Source organism: Lottia gigantea (assembly GCF_000327385.1).
Source record: "Lottia gigantea unplaced genomic scaffold LOTGIsca_3, whole genome shotgun sequence".
Taxonomy (NCBI): domain Eukaryota; kingdom Metazoa; phylum Mollusca; class Gastropoda; family Lottiidae; genus Lottia; species Lottia gigantea.
In genome coordinates, this window is record NW_008708986.1 from 1,250,330 (window position 1) to 1,265,358 (window position 15,029).

The 15,029-nt window shown below is 33.6% G+C and overlaps 1 protein-coding gene across 1 annotated transcript; it reads right to left on the bottom strand.

Annotated features, from left to right (window-relative positions):
* Positions 1–7,630: 7,630 nt before the first annotated feature.
* On the bottom strand, positions 7,631–11,664 carry LOTGIDRAFT_153178 (hypothetical protein; the record flags this gene model as incomplete). Its single annotated transcript, XM_009057104.1, has 2 exons — positions 7,631–10,332; positions 11,604–11,664. 2 exons carry the CDS (start codon positions 11,662–11,664, stop codon positions 7,631–7,633), a joined length of 2,763 nt encoding a protein of 920 aa, XP_009055352.1.
* Between the last annotated feature and the right edge of the window lie 3,365 nt (positions 11,665–15,029).

The window sequence follows — 15,029 nt, forward strand, 5'->3', positions numbered from 1 at the left end:
TGCTTAGTCTGACCGGTGAATTACTTAACACTAAAAGTGTTTTCCAGTCATCTTGGGATTTAGACCAGGAAAGTTGTAATGCAAGAGTGCACTCTGTTCTTCCTTGATATTAATTCTATCCTATCATAGGACTTCCTACTTAATATATAAATAGCTACAGAAAACTCTATGTCATCATAATAACAGGATAGAATCACTTGACAAGAATATATTCTACACTCTAACCAAAACATTCATAACTAACTACTAATGAATCTGATCTTCCAAATTATTTGCATGACGTTTTTTTTTCAATATATTACTTTATATAATTGACGATAGTCTAAGATATATCACAAATTATTTGATTGTTGGAGAACCAGATATAAACTGTACTTATGACTGTAAGATGAAATTGAGCTTTATAAGTTGCTGAAGGAAACATTTAGACAACTTCCTTACTTCAGAAATGTACATCTTTGTGACTCAGCCAGAAAAAAAGTGACTTTATCATGTAAATTGTATTAACAGACAGAAAATAAATAAGATAATATAAAATTTGACCTCTTGAACATGAAAAATAGCATACATCAAGATATCAGAACTGATATGAAAAGTCAACTAAACACTAGAATGGTATAATATCCAAATATCCTAAGGATTGATTCTGTGGATTATCCACTCCACTCTAACTTTGACATGGTGACATAAAATGAAAACACAATGAACTTCAAACAATGTGTATTTTACATCCTTTCTACCAGCTTGTCCTTTGCCAAACCTCCAGGCATTGACATTTCCAAAATATCTGTACTCCAAGTCTAATGGAATAATGAGGAGAATGACTTCCACACGCCAACTGAATCAGAAATTCACAACTGTGCACACTGCATGCAAGAATATTTCTGGATAAAAGAAAGATATTTGCTATGTATTGATGTCTTAATCTGGCCAATTCAAGGTGCAAAAAGTATAATATCATTATACAATTTCAAATCAGGGCAATATGCATTTCTGGTATCATTTTTTTCCAATCTAAGTTAAAAACACTTTAATATCCCTTCAGAAATATCTAATTTCATCTGCTAGTCCTATTATATTACTTTACATAAATTTTAGTTTTATTTCCAATCTGATCCATAAGATCAAAGTTTCCTATTACAGTGAGATTATATAAGATGAAGCAATAGGTTGAAGTTTATTGTTTTAATAAAGTATTAAATTGTCTGTGAGGTGAACCTAAGTCTGATCATTGACAAGGTAGACAAGTTATAAATTATATAGGTCTATTTATTATTATAATACCTAGTGAAGCAGAAACATTGATAGTTATACTACCTACTATATAGTCTTTATTTATACTATTAAATATCAAACAGTTATTAACATGTTTTAAACAAAATTCCATTTCCCATCCTAATGAAAATTTTACAGATCTTGTGTTCATCATGAAATAATTCACAGACTTTGGTCACTCTGTTGATATCAATTTATTATAAAACTGCTTAAACTTTGTCTAAAAAAAAGAGTTTTCCTGTTCTCAGAATAAGACAATAAAAATGATGGTTTAATAAGTGAATAATTAACAAACAAACATCCAATCAATAATAGTTTCTCTTTCAATATCTTAATAACGAGGACACCTCACTTATTTTAAAGCACAGATTATGTCAGAAAATAACGCCTTACATTCCAAAGATCTGTTGACTGGATCCAGATAGTTATTGAACTATATTTGCTATTCATGTTATAAGAGCTCCAAGGACTTAAGAATGACGGAAAATCATGAGAAGTTTTGCATCTGAGAAAATTCTAACATTTGGCATCTAAGCGCTTAGAAGGTGACTCAAAACCTCCTTCCCTATTTGACACACACAGCCCTACATCAGTTTCTATTGGAAATTAATTCCACAATCTTGATATAATGCTCTTTAACCATGAGGAAAGAAACAAAGAGAATCTACATTATTGAGTAGTATACTAATGAAGTCTATTGCCTATATACAGTAGTAAATAGTGAGATATAGCTATTACAGTATGTAGAATATTTTTCTATTTTATATGACCTACAAACTATAACAATGGTGGTTCACCACTTAGACTGGAGTTTTCATTACATCAGTCAATATGTAACACATTACAACAGAATTATCTAGAAAATAGACTATCACCAGGACATTACTGTCAGAGATGGAGACTAAATAATTAAGCGATCCCCCCAAAAAATGTTGTCTATGGCAAGAGCTCAGACTGTAGACACATGCTTCATATATCACACATAGCATCAGGACAAATAACTTGATAAGTTGATATTTAACGTGAAATCTGCAAGTAAAAGCACATGCAATAAAGGGACTTATTTTTCCGGGGTAACAGAATACCAATTTGTTTTTAAACTGATGTTTCTGATTACCCTCTATACCAGAATAATCTTTAAGAGATTTTTAAAATATTTCATGGGTATCAAAGACAGCTAGCAACAAATTGCAGTAATTGCGTGATTCCAATTTTCAGTCAGACCAATCTACTAAAACTAAGCTCCTTATAAAGTCACTATTGTAAAAACTGTTAATAATATCTAAACTGCTTTGCGATGGTGAAGTCACAAAACGCTTAGACATCAGACATCCTACATAAAAATTGAGAACACTTCTTTACAATGCCCTTAAAGGAACAGCTGGGCCATGAATAGTCTTCAAAAGTATCCTACTAGAAATGTTCAAAATTTGCATAATTCCTTCAAAAATATCTCAAACTATGAATTTCTTCTCTATTCCTAAAAATGTCTTTCCAAATAAATGACAGTGTTCCAAGAAAAGATGATTAATCTTTTCAACTTTTAAACGCCAATAATTCTGTTCACCAACGGAATTTGAAAGCTTAAATTTCGACAGAGAGCTGTGAACACAATTACTGATTGGCTTAGCTAAAAATTTCATTTTTCTCAAACTAAGGTATGATCAAAAACAATGACGCACCTGTTTCTTTGAGGTTATTAATTTGGCACTTACTTGCTAGATGAACTAGCATATCCTAAGATATATTTCAATATTATCATGTTATTATGTTGTGTGACCTACAAGTTTAATACAAGCTTACACAATCTATCATACTCAAAAACATTACCAAATACACAATTAACAATCAACAATATAGACAATTTCCTACAATCATAACAAAAGAATACTTTCTTCACCCTAAGGTACTAGAGATTAACAGGCTTATATTTAGGGCTGGGTATTGATTACCAAATTGAGATCGATTATCGACGGTAGACTATTGATCAATCAATTAATAAACGAAATATTTTATTGAGAAGTCTTCATAATACTAAATAAATTCATGTCCAAATTATTTAATTCAATGGGTTATTTTTATCATAAAATGATAATATGAATATTCATTGCTGAGATCGGATATTATAGTTTATCACGGGTAAGCTATGTGCTGAAGGGAAAACTTTGTGGAAGAGTGACTATATCACATGTTCACTGGAGAAAATCTGACTTTGAAATATAATCGATTATGAAATTTGATAATCAAAATTACCGGTATATATTACTAGCAACAATAATTGATTATTTTACCCAGCCCTAATTATATTACTAATTATTTGTATAAGATTTGTACAAATTATTTTGTGTATCACAGAAACTGAGTTTGTTGGTCAAATATCAAATACATTTGGAGCAGATAATTTGGTGGTATTTCCATTCAGGTCAATTTTATGTTTGGTCCATTTTCATATTGAAGTGAAAAACTTATTTTCAGTTAATAAAATTTTAATTTATACCAAACTGTCCACATTTTCAATCTTGTGCTGTACCCAAACTTGTATTTTTAATAGAAACTCCAGAACTAAGTATAAAAAGCAAGACTCTAGTAGGCTCTATATTGTGTAAGGTGGTAGTGTGACCTACAACTTGAAATACTATCTAACTATATGATACAATCTAACTTCATTTTAACATTAGCTAGCTAGCTTACTCAACCAGCAATAGCACTATATTACTAGTATAGAATCAAAATATACACCACACATTTACATCATGTCATATAATATGATATAATATAAGTTTATATATAGCAGATTAGTTGCATAGCCATTTGACATTTGGCGCCAAAGTTAATTAGTGCCCCAGAATTACCAGCTGTGATCAAAGTCCTCAGGACAAAAATGTCAAACTCAAATTGGTTAAAATTCACAATGTTGCAAACTGCTCAAATTTTTATCATACAAAGTTTTATAACAATCAGTTTAACTAAATGATGAATTACATTTTCACTATCCGAGATCACTGAGGTTAAGGTGTGTTTTGAATTTTGAAAATGTAACAAACTCACTAAACTAATATTTTTATCAAATATACGTTAAAAACTAAAGTAACCATACAGAGAAAATTTAAAATGCAAGATTATAAAAGTTAAAATTCAGAAAGGGTTTTAATTTGAACTTGATAATCATTCTATGTTTATGTATAAATTCATACCAAAATTTTGATCAAAATCAGATACAAAAAAACAAAGGTTTTAGGGGATTTACACAAACAGATGGTATAGGTGTCAACAATGTATGTCCAAAGAAAGATGTAAGCTGACACAAACATATACATATATATATACATGACAGTTATCACTGAAAGACATTAAAGTATCATTAAAAACAGGTAGCAGAAATTTAGCTTTTTATGCCTTATAAAATATACCTGACTATATATATTTTTAGCTAGACCACTATATTCATATTCATATAGTTCCATATTTGGTCCTCAACAATAATGCAATTTTTCACAGATAACAACTGCATGGCAAAAATCCAAGTGATGACAGTTTTGTTAGTTATTTTGTAATAAAATATGTTGCACTGTGTTAGTTTGAAACCTGTTTATTTACACAATCTTAACAACCTTGTACTAGCATTTCAACTAGCTTAATATATCTTATTCCTTACAAACATTAGTAGCAGTAAAACAGTCATCTCCGTTTCTTACCCAACCTGTTACAAGTCACAAAATTTACTTGAAAATGCAGACAGTGTGATTAAAACCTATGAGAGTTTACCATGCCTAAAGTTAAAGCACATTGTGTAGAGTATCAAAATGCCTAAATGCCTAAGCAATATTCAACTACATTTCAGGTAGTGTCTTAGACAGCCCTCCATGAAATTAACTTTCTAACCTAACTTGATAAAAACTGTCACAAAATGACAGCACTGGGGAGGGCAGAAATTTGAATTAATAATTTTACAAACATTCAACAGGGCTGTCATTAGACCCTAAATGAAGTGGCTATATGAATATTAAAATTAACTAAAAACGTTTTACGTCCTCCTTTTCTGCTATGTAGGCTAATGAAGACGGGCAATGTTATGTAGGGTATAATCAGGTAAATTTTGCCAGGACAGTGGCATTAGCCTGCTCTTTTCCAAAGCATAGGTTCTTAGAAGTGCACAATCTGTAGCACACAGGGACTCAGTTTTATTGTCCAATCTGAACGACTAGACATGTCAGCCCCACTTACTTGCATCACTGACAGAGGTAAAAAACTGAGTGTATCATCTTGACTCACCGAACCACCAAATAATGGAACCAAAGTTTGGTCTGTATTCTACAGATTCAAATTATTTAATAGACATGTTACACTTCTGATCATTAAGGTAGTCTTACTAATTTGAATTTCAAAACAATAATAGCTTTATGTTTTTTTGAATATGCTTGAGAATAATGCTAGACTTACTGAAAAAATAACAAAAGGAAGAAATGTCATGCTAACTAGGTCACGATTGTAAAATATATTGTATGAATTCTCTGTAGATATATTTTGTGTCTGAGTATCCTGATGGGATTTTATTACAAATTTTTAACAAATTGGAAACTATGTCACGAGGGAAAATGATATTGATAGACTTAACTGTGCCTTCAGAATTTTGTTTACACTTACATGCTTATTCGGCGTGTTCGAATAAAAACACTAATTGTGACTGAAAGCTCTCTCCTGGTATGCAACAGCATATGAGTTTTTCTAAAATATCTATTTCTGAATTAAGGTTTGATTTTTACGTTAATGTTATAAGAAGGGAAAAAAATCCTTGTTTTATGAATTTCTGTTTTCTTTTTTTTTTAAATTTCCAAAATATTATTTATATTTACCATTAGTTTTATTTTGCTTGTGAAGCAGAGCATGCTCACTCTGTAACTGAGTATCTCAACTTGGCATCTTTTACATTTATACTTATTATTATATGATGCAAAATGCTGAAATCTCCTGTGAAATATCTGCCACTGCTATATACTTGATATAAAAAAACCTTATAACCAAACCATGCCTGAATAGGTACAAAATTTTTTAAGCACAAGTATAAAGATAGTGGATCACAGCCATATACGCCCACCACGGCATGCAGATGGTAAATATTCAAGATTTTGGGGCAAGGGCAATAACTCTGCTTCTAAAGGTCGAAAATAGATCAAATTCGAACTTGATCTTCGTTGTTTGATTACGTATACACATACTAAATTTCATTTAATTCCATCAAAAAATCTAGTTTGTAGAGCATTTACAAGCAAATGTTGACCGACCAACTGACCTTTGTTTCATGAATATGTATGCACATACCGAATTTCATTTGATTCCTTCAAACACTCTAGTTTTTAGAGTGTTTACGAGCAATTGATGTTGATAGAAGAACTTACTGTATAGAGATTAAAGGGCGATAATTCCTCAAAACTAACGTAAGAGGCCTAAATCTTGAAAAAGCCTTAAATTTAATCAGAAGTAAACTAAACTTTCTTAAACCTTTCGATTTAGATCCAATAACATCCATTTTAAGTTTCATCAAAATCGGTTGAAAACTAATCTCTTGAGAGTAAAAGCATATTCAAGATTTTGGGGCAAGGGCAATAACTCTGCTTCTAACGGTCCAAAATACCTCAAATTCGAACTTGACTTTCGTTTTATGAATATGTATACACATACCCAATTTCATTTGATTCCATCAAAAAATCTAGTTTTTAGAGCGTTTACAAGGAAATGTTGACAGACGGACAGACGTGCAGACAAAATACGTCCACATAGAGAGATGTGGGCGTATAAAAACACACCATTTCTAATATTTCAGTTTCAGTTTCTAAACTACAACCTGGTTTGCATATACCAGTTCAAATGTTATATGCAATTATATGTATGCATCATAATCTTAATACTAATGAATATTCATGAGATCTATTTTTATATTCATAAGCTTATACATGTGTGTATTCTGAGGCAAGTGACCTACTTTTTTATATACAATTTTAATACTTCAATGCAATACTTACAACTTGCAAATCTATATATTGTTGTCATCTTTAATGGATGATAACATCATGGTATATAAGTGGTTGTTGTATTTTCAATCGAAACGGTTGAAGTGACAAAGGTCAATTTACTGAATTATTTAAAGACAAAACAAGAGCGAAGTTGCTTTAGACTGCCATTTTTTTGGGAACGTTTGAAGTTAAGGCAGAAATCACAGAAGCATGAATCCTATCAAGAAGCTAGAAATAACATATGATTTGTTTATTTGAAATATGTTTTCTTGAAAAAAATTCATCTAAGTAATCTTGAAGGCTTCTGAAGATTCATAAATTATAAGTTTATAAATGTCATGTAATCAGTATTCAAAGATTGAAACTGATCTAAATAGAAATATTACAGAAAGTTTGTACTTACTGACAATATTTCTGTCCTCAGCCACCACAGGTACATGGTTATTGTCTTTCTCCACATTAACAATCTGAACTGCTGCAACCCCTTCTGATTTAGGTACTTCAGAACCTCTCTGAATCACTGGTAATAAATTCACCGGGGATGGATGTTGCACTGGTTGATGAAACCTGATACTATGATGCTGTTCAGGGGGTGCCATACTGTTCTGTGGTCTCTTCATTTCGTGTTCATTTGCTCTCATTTGTGGATGCGTGTTTGGAGCAGGTTCAGAAATTCGATTCTGTTGAGCTGAAATAGCTTGGTAGGTTTGATATGTACGTCCTTGCTGCTGTGATGAATTCGTCATTACAGGTTGTCCAAGAGCTTGTTTGATTATAGGAGCAGATATCGTTGAAGTTTGCTGTGAAGCAGCAGGACGATTCTGTGGCAAGTAATGGGCAGATTTTGTCAAGTCTGGATGTGCTTTGGCTGTCATATCAACAGTGCTGTGATAAACACTCTGCTGAACTTGCATACCAGGTTGTACTGCTTTTGTTCCTTGAATACCAACTACATTTGACAAAGATGCTGCTTTAGATAATGGAGTTTTGGGTGTTCTGATATCAATACCAATACCAGAATCTTCACTACGTCCCAAATCTTGCTTGGACAAAGACAAAGCATGTGGTTTAGCTGGTACCGGTAATCCTTTCTGTTGTTGTTGATGGTAGGAGGGAAAACGTGGGGTTATGGGAGAGACGTGTTCAGAGGATGAACTTCCTGACTTTGAGCTCCAACTGCGAGCTGGTGATCCAACAAAAGTATGCTGATATTGAGAGTTAGGATGAGGTGAAATGGGAGTAAATGAATTCGAACTGCGATAAATGCCAGAACCCGCTGGCGACTGAATACGAGGTGAGACAGGAGTTTGAGGAGTTGGGGAGAAAGCTGGTGTACCAGATCTGGAATTTCCAAGAGATACCAACATGTTAGCAGCTTCTGTTTCTTCTGTTTCATATCGTTGCTGGTATTCTCCTTCTCGTGAATCATTCCATTCAAGGTTACCACTATCTTTCATTTCCCCCTTGTGGCAACCAGGGAAAGTGGGTTGTCTCATTCCTCCTTTACCCTTTAACGACAAATGTCTCGAGCAGAAACCTCTTCTCTGGGATTCTTTGGTACAGCCGTCTTTTGAACACAATCTGCGCCATTGTTTTCCATTGAATTTTTTACGGATTCCATTAGGTGTACTAACAACATCACCTTTTTTATATTTTGTATTTGAATTTGGTGAACGAGGGGTGCTGCAGCGACTACTCTCTGTTGATTGAGCACTTCGGCTGCGAGCAGAATCTCTCTTTTTAGGTGGTTGTCTTCTGTCTCTGCCATTTTGTGACCTTGTTCCAGAGCCAGGTGTAGCACTTCCCGATCTGGGTGTGCTCATTCCTGAGGAATCAAAATTCTTTTCAAGTTCATAAATTTCATCATCAGTTTCACTTTGATCAAGAAGTGGAGTTACTGGTGTACCAGCGCTGTGTTGATCTGTTCGCATACTCATTGGACTACGCAGCTCCTGTGTCAATGGTGGCTTTAATGGAAAGTCCATTTCCATTTCCTCCAAATCTTCATACCAAGGAGGCTGCAGAAGACGCAAGTTAGCTCTGGAAACCATTACCTCTTGATCAGGAGATCTGTTCTCAAGTTTGACACGGTAAATAATTGGATTAAGCTTTTTCTCCATAACATAACCAGGATAAAACACATTGGCATCAGAGCTTATTCTGACACATACTCTGGCACCAACACTGACTGTCACACCCCTTGGACTATGGTCACTGATTATTTCTGGTATTGATACATCAAAAATGTGTTGATAATAACATAAACTTGTATCTTCATCAAATAGAATCCCCAAACTAACATTTGTTTTAATGTCCTTAATAACCCCTGGAACATACACACCATTTCTTTTTGCTAACACACGTTGATTTTTCCACTCCTCAAGATCAATAGAAGGTCTTTTTTGTAAGGGAGGAGGTGTTGCAAAAGCTTCTGAATCAAGATCAGCTTTGCGCTTTTTGGGTGGCTTAGCAATAACTCTTTCTGGGAGTTTCAAGTCTGTTAACGGTTGTTCAATCTTAGACATCCCCATTAATGGCTGTGGAATCTGATTTATTGATGGCGCTGATGAGGGGATCACTGCAGGTGAGGGAACATTATGATCCTGAACAGGTGGTTGGTATGTGGAGGGTGAAGGGACTGCAGGTGATTGTGGCATGGACATGGGTAGAGGCGGACTTGGTTTGTTTTCCACTTCATCTTTCGCTTTCGATGTGGAATCTGAACTTGTCTTTCTGGATGTTCTACTTTTGGGAACTGTTTGTTTGGTAACTACAGGAGTCTTTTTAATATCCGACTCCTTGCTTGAGATTCTTTGACTCTGGCGCTTGCTTCCAGTGCTCTCCTCTGAAGTATCAGAGTCTATCTGTTTTGATGGGGTATTGGGTTTTTCATCCTTCACACTATCTTTACTGTCTTCATTAGTTACACCAGTTACTCGTCTACGAGATTTAGTACCTCGCTGTCTTGGAGGTGAAGAACTGTTAGAACGCCCTCTTCGGGGTCGGGCTTCATTTCTTCTCTTCATATTAATAGCACTTCTGTTGCCTGCAATATATAATAAAATTATTTGTTTAATTTATATCCTGATGAGTGTATGGCTTATTAAAGTATTTTTAGAACCTTATTCAATATTTCTTCAACTGCATATGTTTTCACCAAATATATTTAGTAACTGTACAATCACCATTTCATTACCAAATAGCACCAAGTTCTAGTGGATCAAATAAAGGCTTAAAAATTAAGTTTATGGAATGAGCTTTAAAACTGAATATGTAAAAGATATAGCCTTATTATTTATTTATTTATTTTTTTATATTCAAATCATTTACCAACTAGTTCAAAGCATCTAAGGACAACAAGTTTTATTTTATTACCCCTATAATTTAAAAAAAAAAAAAATGTTATCAATTCCAACCAACAGATGACCTAAAATCAATACAAGTTTTTGAATATAATTCAGCTTCAGTTGCCATTTGCATTTCTTATAGATGTCAATCCATTTAATTAAAACGAGATTACAATTTCGTTTCATATTTCTTTTTTTGCTCTCCGTTGTAATCTAAGAAGATTTACACCAGGGAAGTGCTCTGTTGACATTCATATTAACCATTCACAGCCTGTCATGCAGAATCCATGTCTAAATATTGACTTTGATTTGTGGGATAGCGAATCCCAAAGTAGAATAATATGATTTCCAATATTATGACCACTATTATAAGACTGCCCATACTAAATTGTAAAAGAGATTCTGATCTGCGGGAGAGTGGCGGGTGATTGGCTGCTATTAACAGGTTGTAGTGTCACCAGTACACCACCTTGATTAAATCTCATAAGATTACAATGAAGACCAAACAAAAAATAACAACAAACAAAATTTTTTTCTAATTTTAAATAAATTTGATATCAAAATATTGTGAGCTTATCCTTTCCTTAGTGATGAAGTTACTAGCAAACAATTATAAACACTAAAATTAAATAGTTTAACAGCCTAAACGATATGCTACGTGAATCAACAAAACAACACAGGTAATATAACATATATATATTCATGAAGTCAAAAACACTACATATGAATTGATGAGTTTTCTGTTAATAACTTCGTACTAATCTTTTCTATGTATCATTCACAAGAGAAGATACTACCAGCTAAAACTGGGTATGGTCAACTATAGAATAACCTCAACCTGTATCAGAGTTAATACCAATTTCTAACAATTTGATAATGGCCATCGAATCTTTTTTTTTTCATTTCTATCCCTTTCTACAGTGAATAAATACATGGCAAACTACAGGGTTGAGCCTAAACACACAATCACCTTTGACCTCCTCAGAAATTACTCCATCTTGACAATTTGCCAAACACAATAACCTGGCCATTACAAAGATAGGTTGTGGTTAGAAATTGAAAAATAACAGGTTTAACAATAATTTTATCAATGTTAATAAAATCTATGCACAAAACAAATGCTTCTAAAAAAAAAATACCAGTACACTGACATTGTCTTGAAAGACAATTGGCCTTTAATCAGTGTTTTTGTAAACTTTTCTTAATCATATAATATAAGAATATATTTTAAATCATCATACCACAATTAAACAAATCAAATACATAACATTTTCTTAAAAAAAACACATTATATTTGACCCATTAATTTCAGGAGAAATCAAACAACTCTAGTGAATTCAGTGACTTCAAAGAAGTGTATAACAATTACATAGTACTTCAAACTAGAAATTTCACTTTAGTAACTAACCAATTTAACCTACTGAATGAAATCATTAAAATGAACTAAACTGTCATTTGTTCAATTCTCCAGGAATCTCTAATCGAATAATATAACATATGGCCGTGACTTTTATCCCTTTCAAATGATGCATTCTCCATGTCAGCTCTACTGTATTACTACAAGGAGCACTGTAACTTGTTGAAAGACTTTGGCTCTTTGCAGCTGGCCACCCTTCTTGATATGACAGTATTCATAATTTCATAAAAGCTTATATGACTTGGAAGAAAAACAATGGATGTCTGTTCTGTACCCTAACAGGAAAATGATTTGACAAAAATATGACCCTTTGTCTTTGTCAATTGGCAAATTAGCAAAGGGTTGTCATTAAGTGGCATCAGTACGGTACCATAGTAGGCCTAGCCTACAACCTGTCTGGTAGGTGTGGGAATCGGTGCATTGAGGTGTCGTAGGCATAGAAACACCACATTGTAGACCCATCTACCTTTCTATATGCATTACAATATGTAAACAAACAAAACCATAAAATTAATTGTAGATAGGTCAGTGACTATATATTAAATATTGAAATATTCAATGAACATAAAGAAATTTATAAAACCATTAGCAATATTAATTGAACTCTAGAGATAATAGATATTTGGGTATATGTCATCAAGTATAACCAAAAGCCAACATAATATACTTCAAGACGTAAATCTAAAAACTCGAAAATTCCTTTCACACCGCTTTTTAAACTTAGAACACAAAACTGTGTCACCACTTTTCCATTTCGCTTCATAAATCTAGGTCCAATAAACCGATACTTAAAGCTGGATCTAACTTGACACAACAAATGCAAGAAGCAGAGTGTCAGAGGTTTAAACGCATAACAGTGAAAATGCAAAATCCAAATTGCATCACATTCGAGTAATGACATCAAAATTATTACGAAGTCATTGTCAGTCGAAGCGGCTTGTAGAATGGAGAAAAGCGACTCCATCTTGGAAATTTGTGAGAGCATTTTCGTTTTCGACCAAACTTTCAATGCCATTTAGTACACTTTATACGACCATCTGACTTATGAAATTTCACCAAAGGAGAAATAGATACGTTAATAACCTACCTAAAATGTCATTATTTGGATTACTCTTCAATTTCGGCCATTATCTGTGTTTCTAAAAACCACCAGCTAAAAAGATGGCTGGCTAACTTAGATCAAAAATGGTGAATGAGCATAAGAGAGAAAAATTAACGCAGCTGATTGGTGGGTTGAGGCCAGAGAGAATATTGACATTTATTTGATTGGTTGAAATTAATGACCATCTCCTTCATTGTTTATTCATCACTTACTATAGACCTGAAGATAATTGGAATTCTTCCGTTTTATCTGGGTCTGGGTCGCTCTTTTTCAACTAAGAAGACTTAGCAAAGCAAAATGCAAATGGAAGTGCACTAAAATAGCAAAATTAAATAGTACTGTGCACAAGAAAGTGTGGAAAAACCTATGAAAGGGAGGGCGTGGCCTATAAACCCAGCTCGCCGACATCTGCAGAATGAACCAATGAAATTGAAGTTATTTAGGTCAATTTCTATATATGGAATAAGAGTAAGAGATGACGGTACATTTGTATGCAGTTACTATGCAAGTTTACTATTCATATTAATAATCCATGGTACAGGGCGACAAATACTCCCTAGCTTTGTGAAAATCGTAAGAAAAGCTGACATCATTTGCACGAATTTCGAAATTCGACGTAATCTTCAGAAATAAAACCATTTCCGTTTGATTTATAACAAATATAGTATATCGTATGTAAATAAAGACAGATAAATAAGAAGTTTTGATAAAATTAATACACGGGAGATCAAGTTAAAAACCCGCTATGACGGTTACGTACGTAACGTACCGTAGTGGTAGTTCATTGACCTGAATCAACAGCTGCTCAAACTAACTCAATTTCGCGCAATTTTACAATGCAGCGTGTGATGCATCATTTCAAAATGTCTATTTTAAACCGATGAGATATTACTTCTTAATTGTGAAATTCAAGCGGTTGAATACCATATAGGGCATGTAGTTTGCAACAGGTGCGCGTCACGTCGTCTCGTGACGCCGTCACGTCACGTAACGTCACATACGTTATGTACAGCGCGTAAAATATAGCTTTTCATTTATGCTTTCACGTATTCTCAAATTTGAAAATCACGAGTACACTTCTTTAATCATCTGAATGGTTACGCATCATTTAATTTATCACGAGTGTTACACTATGGAGGCTTTATCAAAATAAATAGGCATGTAAAAGCTGAACCACAGAGAATGTGTCAAAGAAGATCTACGAAGAAATGAAAGTTCTGTTAAGTTATATAGTCAATCGACGGGTTACGAACGCTACTCATCGAACTCTCAGACGGTCTACCGTGAATGACGGAAGCTATATCTTGAACTGGACAAAAGTTATTTCACTTTTTGACATCACACAAACTGCATCACAGAGGATGTGTCAGAGAAAATCTATGAAGAATTAAAGGCTTCGTGAAGGAAGTTATATAGTGTAACGGAAACTAAAAAGCTAGTCATTGAACTTAAACGGTCTAGTGTGATGTTCCCCTGGCGCTGATTGAAACTGTCAAGGGTTTTCTAATGTATCGAACTGTTTCACAATATCTTCAAAGTTATGCTATTTTGGAGAATAAAATGGAACTGCCACCCGAATCTACAGCTCAAACATATTCCACCACAGCTACTTCCATTTTCGTAGGCCTATTTATGATGCAAATATAAGAACCCTCATTAGTGCCATGTCCCGCATAATTGCAAGCATAGATTATCATCACGGCCGTCATACAATATGGATATAACTTATCGTAAATATATAGCAGTGGACGATATAACAGGACGTTGTTTCTAAATGTAAGGCATCGATTTTACTGAAGCTGATGTATTGGTTGTTACATTGAACTAGGTAGGAGTTGTAAAATAGGTCAGTTTAGCAGTGAGATAATGTCTATAAA